At 43.2% G+C, this 15,995-nt stretch overlaps 1 protein-coding gene across 6 annotated transcripts in view; it reads right to left on the reverse strand.

The window, feature by feature from the left end:
- The window catches only part of PTPRA (protein tyrosine phosphatase receptor type A), a 164,016-nt gene that overhangs the window by 39,989 nt on the left and 108,032 nt on the right, over positions 1-15,995 (reverse strand). For 5 of the 6 annotated variants that reach the window (XM_058685055.1, XM_058685052.1, XM_058685051.1 and 2 more), the window contains 3 exons: positions 11,845-11,929; positions 10,589-10,662; positions 10,229-10,365 (listed from right to left, as the gene is read on the reverse strand). In XM_058685055.1, coding sequence (XP_058541038.1) covers positions 10,229-10,365; positions 10,589-10,662; positions 11,845-11,929 — 296 coding nt within the window. Of the gene's footprint in view, positions 1-1,145; positions 1,240-10,228; positions 10,366-10,588; positions 10,663-11,844; positions 11,930-15,995 lie in introns of those variants that run through there. The other variant, XM_058685057.1, reaches the window with a different exon arrangement.

Below are 15,995 nucleotides of genomic sequence, written 5' to 3' on the forward strand. Positions count from 1 at the left end.
CCATCACCTTACTTTATTTGTATCCCACACATTCTGTATCTTTGAACATTTTATATTTTTTTGTTCAGTCTTTTTTTTTTTTTTTAATAAAAATGGAATCATAATCAAGGGGTGACCTTTTCTCTTGCCCAACATTATATTCTGAAGATTCACTCAGGTTGCTCCAGGTAGCCAAAGTTCATTCACTTCAACTACTTTGTAGCACTCCATTTTGAGACCACACCATTTATTTATCCATTCTACTACTGATGAATATTTGGGTTGTTTACAGTTAACAATCCTGCTTTGAGCACTAATTTGTATGTGTTTCCTCGTGCACATGTGCAAGAGTTTCAGGTATGAGCATCTTTAATCTTACCAGATAAGGTCAAACTGTTTTTCGAGATAGTTGTACCAATTTACACTCCCAAAAGCAACGTGAAGTGTTTTAGTTTTTCTGTATCTTCACCAACATTTGCTGTCAGACTTTAAATATAGCAAATGTAGGTTTAATTTACATTTCCTTGATTATTAATGAGGTTCACCATCTTTCCATAGTTTCCTGGTCAACAGGATTCCCTCCAAGTGTTTCTCCTACTTTTCGACTGGATTGCTTACTTATTTTCTTATTTATTTGTGGGAGTTCTTTATATATTCTAGATACGCATCCTTTGTCAGCACAAGTGTTACAAACATATTTTACAAAGTTGTGGCCTGCGCTTTCGTTTTCTTTGTCATATCTATTTATGGACAGAAGTTTTGCATTTTAATGTAGTCAAGTTTATCAATGTTTCCCTTTATCAACATTTTAAATCTTAAATCCTTTTTCACTGTGAGTTCATAAGTATACTTCCCTCCATTACTATCTCTATGTTTCATTGTTTTTGTCTTTTAAATTACAGTGTCTACACCTTGATATGAAACAAGAATTCAACTTCATTTATTCCAAAGGGTTACTCAATTGTCCCAGCACTACTCATTGTAAAGACCATCCTTTAAACTGCCATGGTATTTCTGCCATAAATAAGTTTCCACTCATATATGAATCTGCTTTGGGGCTCTCTATTTTGTTCCAGTGGTCAATCCGTCTATCCCAGTGCCAATACAAAACTGTCTTAATTAATTTTGTAATAACTCTTTATATCTGGTAAGGCAGGTCTCCTCACCTTGTTCTTCTTCTTCAGGAATGTCTTGGCTATTCTTGAATCTTTTCTCCTCCATATAAATTTTAGAATCAGCTTGTCAAGTTCCACAAAAAACCTGTTGGGATTTTTATGGGAATTGCATTGAATCTATATATCAGTCTGGGGAGAATTGACATCTTTACAATATTGAGCCTTCTAATTCACTGATCTTAACTCTTCACTGTTTAGGCTTTTTCTTTAATGCCTTCAAACATTTTTATAATTTTCTCCAAAGATTCTGTAAAATTTTGTTAAATTTATTCCTTTTGGATGCTACTGTAAATGACATATTTTAAAAATTATTTGATTTTCTGATTGTGGCTTATGTGTAGAAATTCATTAATTTTTTATGCTGTTTTTGTATCTATCAACCTTGCTAAAATAACTTATTAATTCTAATAATTTAGCTGATGGGTATTTGGATTTCTCCAAGGACAATTATTCTCTTCTGCAAAAACGCATATTTTGTTTCTTCTTCTCTAACCCTTAATGCCTTTCATTTTTTTTCTTGCCTCACTGTGCTGCCTAAGATCTCCAGATGGTTGCTGGGTCTCATTCTCTTCTAAATCTGAATCCCCTTGCAAACACTCTCACCCAAGCAAGAGTCATCAGTGCCTAAGGACTCTGACACGACAGGGTATCTACTTCCTTTTAAGGCAGTTCATCTCATTGCAACAGTTCTGGTTAGGAGGACCCAACACCCAGACACACATTTCTTTTGTATTTACCTTACACTGACTAGTGGAAAACTCAGAGGTCAGCTGGAGACTTCTCTGTCCCTCGGTCACCCCAAACCCCCAATTCCCTGGCCTCTGAATTCCAAAGCCCCTGACACATTTCCTGTCGATGCCTATAGGTTTCTGACTCTGATTCATTTATTTAGAGACAACTCAGTCAATGTACAGGCTATTCTGCCTTCCTCTTACTCAGATGCCACACAGTTCTGTTGCCAGATCACACACACACATGCTTCTCCACTTGGAAGTCCAAGAGTTAAGCTGTCTCTATAAGGATGTAGAGTTCTGAGTTGGAGCAGGGAGGGTGTCACATCCTGCTTGCAATGTGACATGGCAGATCCAGACCATCTCACTGTCTCCACTCTTCTCTCTCTTCTCTGTCACTTTTCCTCTCAGAAGCTAACTAAATTTTGTCTTTTTCTTTTAAGCCTTGAACATGCTTTAGGGACCTCAATAAGTGGCTTTTCAGAGTGTTTCTTTTAGATAAATTCAATGCTTCTAAGACAAATGCTGGTCAATTTAAAACGTCCAGCTTATACCTCTAGGACGAAGGCCATCGCCTAGAACTTTCAACCATTGTTGGGTTTCATAGAAATGCTACACACTCTCCTTTTAGCCTCAAATATCTGAAAACAGCTGTCACGTCCTATGCTTATTATCCCTTCAGCTGTTCACCTCCATGGTCCAATTTTTCTCCACAACAACTTCCCATTTGGTGATATTCCTTTCCAAAGAGACTGGATCACAAGACTCCTGGGTACAGTTCAAGCTGGGACATCAACTTTTATTCCACATGTTATATATCCATTAAAGTACAGTGGATATTATGCTAAAGCTAAGCTTCATTAGTTTCATTTACCATGTTAAAAAGCTCTACTTTTTAAAATGTTATGAAAAGAATATGCTTATAAAAAAAGTCAAATAATTCAGTAAAAAGTGAAAGTTCCCTATCATGTCTCTCCTATATTCTACCCTCCTTGTAGTTAACCACTGCTCATAGCTCACAGTATTTTTCCAGACTTTAAAAAGTATTTTTGGGGGCAAATGGCTGTCTCAGTCAGTAGAACATGTAACTCTTGATCTTGGGGTCATGAGTGTAGAGATCTTGGGTGTAGAGATTATTTTAAAAAATAAAATCTTTAGGGGATGCCTTGGTGGCTCAGTCGGTAAGGCATCGGACTCTTGATCTCAGCTCCAGTCTTGATCTCAGGATCATGAGTTCAAGCCCACATTGGGCTCCATGCTGGGTGTGAAGCCTACTTAAAAAAAAAAGATAAAACCTTTAAAAAGTAAGAAGTATTTTTTAAAAATGGGATTATACCATGTATAGTCCTCTGCAATGTGTTTTCTCCCATAACAATGACTTAGAAATCTAGGTCAAGACATTTTTTTATTATTTTTAATTTTATTTATTTTTTTAAAAAGTTTATTTCTTTTGGGTCGGGGGGGAGTATGCATGCACTCGTGTGAGCAGGGGAGGAGCTGAGAGAGGAGAGAGAGAGAATCCCAAGCAGGCTCAATGCTGTCCGCGTGGAACCCGATGCAGGGCTTGAACTCATGACCCTGAGATCGTGACCTGAGCTGAGGAGAAGAGTCGGACACTCAACTGACTGAGTCACCCAGGTGCCCCTCTTTTTTTAATCTTTATTTGAAGTAAGCTCCACACCCAATATGGGGCCTAAACTCATGACACTGAGATCAAGAGTCGCATGCCCTACTAAGTGAGCCAGCCAGACACTCCTAGAATTTCATAATAGATGCAAGAAATAATTTAGCCATTCTGTTATTTGACAGATATTTGCCTTTCATTTTATTTTCTTTGCTATTATAAATAATGCTGTAATGAACAACCTCGTACAAATACATACTTGGTTTTCTGTTAGAGTCCCAGAAGTTAGGTCAGATAGTATAAACATTTAAAATTTGATTGATATTGCCAAATCATCCTCCACTGCTATCCCAATTTAAACTTGCTCTACCCGTGCATAAGCGTATCTGTATCCCAATACCTTTGCCCATACTTCATCAATCTTCTTAAATTTTCAAATCTAACAGGCCCAAAATAATGGTTAGTTTTAATCTGGATTTCCTTGACTACTGTATGTAGTTGAGCTTTTCATATGTTTATAGACCATTTGGTTTCTTTCTATGAACTATTAACTTTTCTACTGCACTGTTTACTTTTTTCTCACAGGTTTATAGAAGCTCTTTATGTATTATGAAAAATTCTCTACCTGCAGCAAACCGTTTCTAACAGTTGGCCATTTTATGACATCATTTTTCATAGGAACATTTAATATTTTAATATATTTATTATCCTTCAATCTATTCCACTGTGGATTCTGAATCTTGTGTTTTGCTTAAAAAGGCCTTCCTCACCCCATGATCATATTATTCTGACAGTAGACACAAGCTGGTATGTTTGCCCTATGTGTTACTCCTTCTCTTTCCAGCCAGGGCTGACTGATGTGGGCACAGTCACACCTGAGCTGCACTGTGCCAGACCAGATTCTCAGGACTGTGATACCAAGAAAGGAGCAGAGGCTTCTCTAGAGAGCCCCAGAGCCACCAGGATAGGGCTTGTTCTGCCCCAGGGCTAGTAGTCCACATCAGCTTTTGATTCTGCCAGCTTCCCTAGCTTGATGCTTCCCAATTAATGCTTTGGGTTTTTGTTGTTGTTGCTTAATTTGGTTGAGTTGACTTCTGTTTTTAAACAAAAAACCTTAACTGACTTAGCAGTTTAGTATTAGACAGGGCTGTGGTGGACAGACCGAGGGGGGAAATGAGGGCGATGTACCCCTGATCACTGGGTTCAGATGAAGGGAAAGGAAATATCAACCAAGTTACAGGATGAGAAAGAGCAAGTCACCCATAGTTCCCGACTTCAGTTACTGCTTGCAATCGCCTGGGATATTTTCTCACTGGTGGTAAAGATGCGGAAGAATCCCAATTAAAAGGAAATGAGAAACATTAAAACCAAGGTGTGGGGTAACTTCCGACACTATTAGATAATAAGAAAAAGCCCAGCTCCAACATCAAATGTTTATGTCCAAAGACAGCACAAAACTTAGGGCCTTTCTATGACTGTGCCATGCATTTTGGTGAGCCAAATGTTAAGATTTCAGTATTTTGGTGACCACTGAATGCTAATGCTAATGGAATTTACATCTTTCCTGGGTGGCTCATGTGAAAGACAGGGCCTTAAGTAAGACAGTGAAAATGATGCCGAAACAGAGGAGTTGGGAGAAAGCCAACTTCTAAAAATCTTTATTATGCTCTCCACTGCACCCTACTTTTATGAGGAAGAAAACTGCCCCATAACTCAGCTCTCATCGCTCACGGATAGCCAGGATATAAGCACAACACAATTTGGAGGTTAAAATACATAAATAAAAAGAAAAGAAAAGAGCTAATACTTAGAGGAAACTGCAGGAATTCATGGAGTTGGATCATCAAAAATCACATAGGAATAGTTGTTGATACAGATTTTAGAAATTTCAGACCAAGGAGGGAAGAGCATCATTCTTGGATAAGGCCAAATTTCTAATTTCAAATTATAATATGGTTAAGTGAACTTCTGCAGGTAGTGGCCACAAAATGGCAGGCTAGGTTGGCCAGTGGAAACCTGGACTGAATGCTAAATCCAGCTAAATAACAATGAAAAGCCAGAAAGCCTTTGGCACAAAGTGTGGGATATCAGTGCTACAGGGGCTCCCAGGGGCTCAACCTTCTGAGTGACACCTTCACTGTGTCCCTGTAGGATAACATTTGCCTTCCCAGAGAGTGCACGTGTGTATGGAAAGCACTGGAATCTTTCAGAAGTGCTTTCCAGTCTTTACCAGAGTCAGATGCTGGTGGAAGGGACTGGCTTCAAAATGAGATTCGTGATGTTAGTGGGATGGAAGAAGCCTCAGAGGCCATAGTCACCAGGGCTCTGACATCTCTAGTTGTGGATAAATCATTGTGAGGCTCCTAATAATAAAAATGAGAGGCAGCTAGCCTAGGTCAGTGAAGGGGGACTGCCTAGACCACTAAGGTACAGAAAGGGCTCCTTTGCATCCAACTCCTGGCCTGGGTCAGTTCACGATCCAGAACCCTTCAGTGTTAGGCATATATAAGGAAGAACTCTGCCCCCTAACATCAACACTCATATACCATGAACTTCCTCTTCATCTTCCCTTAAGAATCTACAGCCACCTACCATGGTAGCTCCTCGGGGTAAAGAGAAATACACTGTTTGGGATCTATTAGGTTCTGGCCTTGAGCTAACTAATTCCTGGGAACCCAGAATGTCACTATTTTATGCTAGTTAGAACAGACCCTTTGCAGGCCAGGAGATGGAAAGAGTTTTGGCCCAAACTGCACTTACATTAGGAACTACCTATTTTTCCCAATGTATGGTTGGAACAGCTATCTAGAGAAAGTGATGGAATACCCACACTGGTCTCTTTTTTTTTTTTTTTTTTTTTTTTCAACGTTTTTTATTTATTTTTGGGACAGAGAGAGACAGAGCATGAACGGGGGAGGGGCAGAGAGAGAGTGAGACACAGAATCGGAAACAGGCTCCAGGCTCCGAGCTGTCAGCACAGAGCCCGACGCGGGGCTCGAACTCACGGACCGCGAGATCGTGACCTGGCTGAAGTCGGCCGCTTAACCGACTGCGCCACCCAGGCGCCCCCACACTGGTCTCTTAATCCAATGGATAAGGAGGACCATTAAAATAGCAAGAGCAAATGCAAGCTTTGCCAAAAGGCTAAGTCTCTAGGTGAGTTGCAGAGGTCTGAACTGCTACAGAAGATTATAAGTTGCAGGAAAATGAGATACCACATCTCCATGTGTGAGTTTAGTGATAGCATGAAGCGAGTGCTCAGTTAACTACTAGTATTAGCTATTCTGATGATTCCTATTACCACCTCCCCACATGCAAACTACAAAATAAACTAGCATAAAAGACTGGCAGTGTTTAAGGATGTCAGATTATAATATACGAATCGTGCAGAGGTGCCGATTTACAGGTGCTTTTCCAGATGCACTCTCCTTTCTACAAATTAGCATAACTGCTGGAATATAGCTATTGACTAATAGCTGTTTTTTCCTCTACCGTGCACAAAGACTACATGAAGCAGTTCCCGTTCTCATGGCAGGAGCAGCCTCAGGGATTAATCATCTTGACCTCTCTCTGATGTGATCTGGTTCATGAGGATTTTGTCTGTTTCAAAGGGCATCACCCTGACAACTATGCTGATGACATCAAGCTCACAGGACTTGAAGGAATTATGTACCTTAGCTGTTCAGGCTGGACATCAAAAATATGGCCTGCCACTTCTGCCAAATTTTCTGAAAGTCAAAGACCTGTGGCATGTCAGGATATCCCCTCCAACATAAAGGACAAGTTGCTGCTCCTTGCCCATCCCCCTCCCTCCTTAGGAAGGACTGATGCATGCTGAGCCATTTTAGATTTTGAAGACAGCCTATACCACATGCATGCTGGTGTCCTGTTCTGATTCATTTACTGAGTGATCTGAAAAGAGAGAAGGCTCTCTAGCTAACCCAGGCCACAAAGAAATTGGTTCTGGTTGATTCTGTGGGGCCCTAACTGTCTGTGCTTAAGGCTGAGCAGAAAAATCATAATGAAAAAGTTTAGGATTTGGGGACAAAACCATGATCCTGTCAGCAAGTTTAGCTGGGTTGCTAGCTTAGCATCGGGCTCTGGTAGAGACGATAAGCCTGACCATGGGTAACTAGATATTCAAGTGACTTCAGCTGCCCATTATCAGCTAAGTAGTATATGACTTAATAAGCCACAAATTTAAACATGTCCAACAAAATTCTACCACCAGATGGAAGTGATGTGCACAGAACACCTGCCACCTAGCCACTCTAGACACACCTAACTTCCCAATGATATCAACAGTTAACAGAAGAAAAAAGTCCAGCCTAGTGCACAAATGGCTCTGTGAGACATACTGGCCCATTCTGGAAGTGGACTAATACGGGATAATCTACTTAAGGGATGTTCTGAATGAGTACAGAAGAGAAATCCTTCCAGGAAACAGAACTTCAAGCAAGGTATCATACTACCTCACTGGAGGTCAGGATCTAAGCCGATCCCTGGGTGGTGGACAACTGGAACAAGAAAGACAGGAAATATTTATGCTTCACCTGTATGCTCACCAGATAGCATTCACCGTTAAAAACCCAAGAGATGTTGCTCGGCCCTTTCCTCCACTACCTTCGGTGCTAGCCCAATGAACCCATGAACACAGTGGCCATGGTAGCATGGCAATTGGCTCTCACCACAATATCTGTTTAACTCTGCCTACCACGCCTCTAGGAATACCACCTCCGTCCAGGGATTTACTGGAATGTTTTATCTCAGGCAATATTCCTCCAAACAAAAAACTCATTTCACAGAAAAAGACATTTGGCCATGAGGTCACAAACCCTATTACCTAGAAGCAGTGGGCACTATAGATTATGAAACAGTAGAGTGCCTATTTGGGACCTAGCTATGGTATTCAGGCTGGGTGCTATCTTCGGGGATGAGGTAAATGTTCCCAATCAATAATGAGCACTACACAATGCCATTTTTCCAATAGCCAAAAAAGAGTCCAAGTTACTCCATTAACTCTTGCCCGGTAAATGGTCTCCTGCTTTAACTCTTGCCTCTTTCCTATTTATTCTCCACATCATTGCTAATGATTTTCTCAGAGTGCAAAGCTGCTCACATCACTCTCCACTCCTCTAAGCCCTTCAGTGATAAAACAGGTATGAGTGGTGACTCACCCACCCAATAACCATTCTTCCCTTCCCCCTTGCTACTATGGCTTCCATTCTGTGGGCTTGTCTGCCTAATCCCAATACGACACAGGAAAAATCTGGACTGATCTCAGTCAGTTGCAGTAAGCCTAATTCTCCCTTGCTTGTGATTGATTTAAGAAAGAGCATGTGACAAGGGAAGTCTTCAGAAGCTCTTGGGAAAGTTTTCCTCACTGATAAAAGGAGACACACAGGAAGAAACAGTCATCCTTTTCCCACTGGACCTTGTTATACCTCCATGTGGCACTTAGAACTGAGGAAGACGTTTTGGCAACATGAGGGGAGTCAGCCTAAAAGACAAAGCTGACACATGGCTGAGTAGGAAGATGTGAAGGAGACTGAGAGTTTAACAATGCCCCAGTTGATGAATTAGCCAACTCTGGAACTGTTCCTCTCTGTCCATCCCCCTCTCTCTAATCATTACCATCTTTCATCAACCTATCAGCACCTTGGCACTTAACAACTGCTGCAGCCCCTAACTGTACTCCCTGCATCCATTCTGGTCTCCCTATGGGCTCTTCTCTATTTAGCTGCCAGAATGATTTTTCTCAAAATATAAATCTGGTTGGTCCATGGCTTTCTCTTCTCTCATCACAATCCACAACATCTACAGCCTGGCCCAGTTGCCTCACACAGTTTCATATCTTACCACTTCCCCAAGTCTCTGCCCTTTAGTCACACACAGCCCTTCTTTATTTTTTGGATGTGCTCTTCCCTTACCCACCCTTACTAGTGATAGCTTGGCTCCTGCTATTTCCAGTGCCTGGAATATTTCCCACACCACTTTTACCAATGCCCTTGCCTATGATTAGGTCTCAATTAAAACATAATTTCTTCAAGGAAGTTCTGAACTGGAATCAGAACTGGTGGCTGGGAATATCAACTGGTAGATCCACAAACATGTTCAGCTTCCTTAAGGGAGTTACAAAAAAAAAGTACAAATCTAAATACCCCAAATGAGGCCTGTGCTCAGCAGTCTTTCATGGTCTTCATTTCTATACTGATTTATTCCTATTGTCTATTGCTTAAGACACTCTGCGACCCCTGTTCCAGACTCTAAAAGGCCACCTCTTAATATAGGCTCCCACAACTATGCACCAGTCCTTCATGTCTTATATTACTGTCTGAATTTATATATTTTTGTTCTTATTTATGGGGGTTTCCCTACTGGACAGTGAGTTCCCTGAGTGCAGGGACTGGATCTGTTTTTGCTCCCCAGCAAATCCTTGGTGCCTCACACATATTAGATGCTTGGTAAGTATTTATTAAACAAACAAAGTAACAGATGCGATGATGGATGGATGGATGGATGGGTAGATGAGAGAGGTGAGGCAAATCCTATTTCATTTCCTGTCTATGATCACATAGGAAAGGAGTCAGATGAACCTGGTAGAAAATTTCTCACCTCTTAACCTGTTAGAAACCTGTTTTCTACCCCGTGACTCAAAAGGCCCGACCTTCGGTCTGCCTTCCTCCCTGATGACACACCAGCCTCGGCAAAGAACTCACATTGAATTCCTCTCTGAAGAGCTTATTGTCATCAGCCATTCTCCGGTTAATCTCCTCTTCCAGCTTGTCCACGGGTAGGGGTGGATACTTCCTATTGGTGCTTGGAGACCTGGCCAGAAGTGGCACACTCTGGGGTTCTGCAGTATACAAGGGGGAAGGTTGGTCATGGTCAGGTGCTCTGGAGACCCAGCCCTTCTCTGGAGACTAACCTGGGTGTTCTATCTCATGCACCAGGCCTCCAAAAACCAGGACTGCTTTCTTCAAGTCTTCCCCCTCCCTGCCCTTTTAGGATGGGAAACCCCTAATTTCTTGATTTTCTTCTCCAGGAAGGTTCCCCATGTCATTAAGGGGGGGCCTTACCCACATCCTCAGTGCGGCCATTGGATAAGCGGAAAGAATTGGAATGGCTCCCAGCTTGCTTGTATTTCTTAAACCTAATGAGAAAATGTTCATAGTGAAAAAGCAAGCATAGAGTCAGGAGAGACCAATCACTAGCTTTATGTTTCCATGTATCAATTCAGCATCCTAAATCTCCTTTACCAAATAAACATGTTCTTTTAGAGACAGGTCCTGCACATGCTGAGGCAGCTCCATTACAGGGTGATCGAGTGCCTCAGGATGTTCCTGCTCATCCTCAGCACACTAGAATCCAACCCAGGTGCCATAACAGTATATTCTGGCTTGTATGGCTCCTCTGTGTGGCTCCAGTTCCAGGACTCACTGGAGATGACAGCCGCACCAGGTGGAGAAGGGGTAAGTGAGTAGAATACAGTGGAGGGGAGATAAGAATATCCCTATTAAGCTAAAATGCTGGTATTTCCCCGGTGCAATCAGAGAGAAGCCCGGAGCTTCAGACTGGGTGGGCACAGGTCTGGCTACAAGTCTCCTGCAGAATGGTGGAGACACATGACAAATTGTAGGGGTGTGTAAGGTTCCCTTCTCTTTATCCCTGCAAAAGAACAGAGGGAGCACAGAGCAGCTTAAGCCAAAGATAAGGGCAGAGTTAATCCCAATTAGCCAGGGCAGTAACTTTAGCAGGAAGAGGACAAATGCATCTCTCTCTTCTCTCCCCTGGCTTCCCCTTGCTTGCTTTTCCTTCCTGTTTGAGGAACAATATCTAGAGGACACTGAAGAAAGTCAGAAGGGGGAACTCTGTAATTCACGCGGTTCAGTTCAGCACACCAGGGTCAGGGATCCTAGATCTTAGGTGTGCCCCCAAACCCCCAACTAGAAATATAGGTCTCTAGTCAGCGCACCTTCTCCATTCAGGTACTTTTAGGGGTTGCTACAGTAGGGTTAGATCTGAGGATCTTAACCCACCTAACAGCAATGACACAGATTATATCTTTTCCCTCAACCTCAAACCACCATCCTGGGCTTTAGGTTAAACTGGAGCTGGGGACTGGATTGGAAGCAAAGCGGAGGGGCTGGGTCTTGAGGAAGACCATGTAGAGCTTTTAAACCATTACTATGTAGAATTTTAATTTTAGCATCACAAGGCAGTCCCCTCTATCCTATTCACTGTTCTTATCTATCTTCTGGACTGTGTGGGCATACTGAGACCCTGGGGTATTGAAACAGAGTCCAAGAGAATGTAGAAGCTTTAGCATGCTCACCTTAACATGTACAGAACTATGATAATAAACACGATCACGAGCAGAGAGGACAGGGCTACCATCACTGCAATAATTGGCGTCTCATCTGAAATGGAGAGAATACATCATTACCATCATATGCAATGGAGAGCTCACTCAATGCTTCTGTAGATGGCAGGCCATGGATAGTGAGTGACAGACAGAACATGTTCCACTGCCACCCCAGGGCCAGTGTGGGTGGAAGGCGAGGCAAAAGGTAGGGTGAGGACCCAGAGTGACACGCCCATCCCATCTCTGATTTGGACAGTTGTTTACTGGCTCCCTGCATTAGAATAAAAGCCCTATAAGGCAGAGACTCTGTTTCTTTCATTGCTATAGAGCCTAAAACAGTGCGTAGCGCATGCGTGCGCGCGCGCGCGCGCGCACACACACACACACACACACACACACACCAAGAAACAAAAACCAAAAAACCCTCAAATATTTGAAAGCATGAACATATCAATCCTGATGGCAAGCTAGGTGTGTAGGGCCATCAGTGCACTCTGTCCTAGTCTCAATGGGCTCCATCTAGAGGATAGGAGAGGAAGGTAAAAGGGCAGTTTTCCTATTGTAAACTCAAATGGTTTCCTGGCATAGAGAATAATGTTCCTGATTAAAGCAAGGGACATTAGATCCTTAAGCACTACATATCTAAAAATGCCGGGTACTCTTTTGTACCTCTTTGCATGGCTACCTTTTACCAGGAGCTCAACTACAGCAACATCTGGCTCAGAGACAGAACAACTCCTCCCTTCATTCCAAAGGGCCTGGCTTCCTATCCACCCAATACTTAGCCTCCTTTCTCATGGCAGCTGACCAGGTGCCGACTCATCCTCCTCCAGTCCCACACCCCCACCACGAACCATACAACTAGTCTGTGTTTGTAACTAACTTCACCATTTCCGTTTCGCTAAAAGGGAGGGCGTGTCCCTCCCATGCAAAGGTCAATCCTGTCACATATGGTCTGGATTACATCCATTATTGTCACCTCAAAGACTTGTCTTTTTTTTTTTTTAATTTTTTTAACTTTTATTTTTTATTGAGACACAGACAGACAGAGACAGAGACAGAGCATGAGTGGGGGAGGGGCAGAGAGAGAGGGAGACAAAATCTGAAGCAGGCTCCAGGCTGAGCTGTCAGCACAGAGTCCGACTCGGGGCTTGAATTCGCAAACTGCAAGATCATGACCTGAGCTGAAGTTGGAGTTGAAGTTGGACTGAGCCACCCAGGTGACCCAAAGACTTGTCTTCTTGATCAGTAACTGTAGCGAGGCACTGTTCCAGACTCTGAGAACAGAGAAGTCATCAAGCAGACAAGTGACTGAGAGCCTACAATCTGGGGGAAGTAGGGGCATATTATTCACAAACAAGTAAACATACAATTTCAGACAAGGGCAAGTGTTATGAAGAAGAGTAAAGGGAGAGACTGATGGGCTAGAGGGGGTTATTTTAGAGTAGTTTGGGAAGGTCTATAGTGCTTACACTGAGCAGAGGTCTAAATAATGTGAAGAAGTAAACCATCAAAGATCTGCACAAGGAGCTTTCTAGGTACAGAGAACAGCAAGCATAATCTCCCTTAGCAACTTGGCAGGTTCAAGAAATAGCACAAAGGCCACTTTTAGTACAGGATGTGACTGCAGAGGTGGGCAGGAGCCAGAAGACTTGGGGCTTTGTAGGCCATGGTAAGCAGTGTGGATTTAATTTTGAATGTGATGAGAAGCGCTATGTGATTGGAGGGCTCTGAAAAGGGAAGAAATATAACTGGATTTACATTCTTTTAAAAGATCAGCTAGCTAAACTGACTCATAAGCAGCAGTCATGAGATGGGAAGTAATCTGGCAAAATATGGCATCATAAAAGCCAAGAAAAGAGTGTTTCAAGGAGGGAGTAATCAACTCAATCAGATACTGTCAATAGATTTTAAGTAGGTGAGTTTCACAGAGAAGTGAAACAAGATATGACAAGACAGCAGCTATTGGTGACTTTTTTTTTTTTTAACGTTTATTTATTATTGAGAGACAGAGAGACATAGAGCGTGATCAGGGGAGGGGGAGAGAGGGGGAGACACAGAATCCGAAGCAGGCTCCAGGCTCCGAGCTGTCAGCACAGAGCCCGACACGGGGCTTGAACTCACAAACTGTGAGATCATGACCTGAGCCGAAGTCGGTTGCTCAACCAACTGAGCCACCCAGGCACCCCTATTGGTGACCTTTCAAAGAGTGGTCTCAGTTGAGCAGTCGGTGAGAAAGCCGAAAGGGAGTGAAATAAAGATGGAAAGAGAAGAGAGTGAGATACTACCTCGTCTCTGAGGTGAGGACTTTGACCATAAAGAGGTGCAGAGAGAAGGAACAGCAGCTGGAGGGAGATGTGGGATGGAAACGTTTTTTTTTTTTTTTAATTTTTTTTTCAACGTTTTTTATTTATTTTTGGGACAGAGAGAGATAGAGCATGAACGGGGGAGGGGCAGAGAGAGAGGGAGACACAGAATCGGAAACAGGCTCCAGGCTCCGAGCCACCAGCCCAGAGCCCGACGCGGGGCTCGAACTCACGGACCGCGAGATCGTGAGCTGGCTGAAGTCGGCCGCTTAACCGACTGCGCCACCCAGGCGCCCCATGGAAACGTTTTTTAAAAGAGGTGGGAGGTATACCATGCTTCTTTGTTGATGGCAATTTTCTTTTTTTTTTTTTTAATTTTTTTTAATGTTTTATTTATTTATTTTTTTAAACATTTATTTATTTTTGAGACAGAGAGAGACAGAGCATGAACGGGGGAGGGTCAGAGAGAGAAGGAGACACAGAATCCGAAACAGGCTCCAGGCTCTGAGCTGTCAGCACAGAGCCTGACGCGGGGCTCGAACTCACAGACCGCGAGATCATGACCTGAGCTGAAGTCGGCCGCTTAACCGACTGAGCCACCCAGGCGCCCCAATGTTTTATTTATTTTTGAGACACGGAGAGACAGAGCATGAACAGGGGAGGGTCAGAGAGAGAGAGGGAGACACAGAATCCGAAACAGGCTCCAGGCTCTGAGCTGTCAGCACAGAGCCCGACGCGGGGCTCGAACTCATGGACCGAGAGATCATGACCTGAGCCGAAGTCGGCCGCTTAACCGACGGAGCCACCCAGGCGCCCCATGTTGATGGCAATTTTCAAACACACCCTGGTATGTGGCTCTCATATGAAATGAGCATTCAAACCAGCTACGTACTCCCTCCTTTTTGAAGAACTTTCAACTCTTGGTTCCCAAAACAAAGCACTCCTCTGATTTTCTACCTCTTGGCTGCTCCACCTCATTTTAACCTTACTAGCTGTTCCTCTTCCAACAACAGGTCTCAAAGTGTCTGACTTCCTCAGGGCTCCGTCCCTGACCTCTTTTCTTTTTATTTAAATTCTTTTAATTTTTTAAATGTTTATTTATTTTTGAGAGAGGGAGAGTGTGAACAGGGGAGGGGCAGAGACAGAGGGAGACAGAGGATCCCAAGCAGGCTCTGTGCTGACAGCACAGAGTCTGACGTGGGGCTCGAACTTACAAACGATGAGATGATGACCTGAGCGGAAGTCAGAGGCATAACTGACTGAGCCACCCAGGCACACGCTGGCACTCTTTCCTGACCTCTATCTAGCCAATCTGATCAGACAGATGGCTGTAAGCACAAATGATATGCTAGCAGCGCCCACATTTGCACTGGTTGGTCAGACCTCTCTTCTGGGCCTATATGCCACCTCCACTTAAATTTCACAGGCAGTGAAACCTTCCGTGTCTAAAACCTTTCCCTCACCATTCAGTAGTCAGCACTACCATGCACCCTGCTGCTCTAGAAACGTGGCTATCCCCTTGATTTCTTCCTCTTGCTTATTATCTGTATCCAACCCAGCTACAAGTAATATGTTTTAGGGCTAAAATCAATGCCTCAAATTTGTCTGCCTATTTCCATCCTGTTGCCATCACTGTAGTTTCAATCCCCATCCTCTCTCCTCTGGACCACAGTAAGCCTCTGTCCACTGCCAATCCATTCTCCCCAAAGCAGGCAGAGTGGTCTCTAAGAAAGCGAGTCAGACCATCTTCTTCTCTTATAAAACCTTTGGATAGTTTCCCAAGCCTTTAGAAGGAAATCTAACTCCCTTACCCTG

This window comes from Neofelis nebulosa, chromosome 9 (assembly GCF_028018385.1).
Source record: "Neofelis nebulosa isolate mNeoNeb1 chromosome 9, mNeoNeb1.pri, whole genome shotgun sequence".
Taxonomy (NCBI): domain Eukaryota; kingdom Metazoa; phylum Chordata; class Mammalia; order Carnivora; family Felidae; genus Neofelis; species Neofelis nebulosa.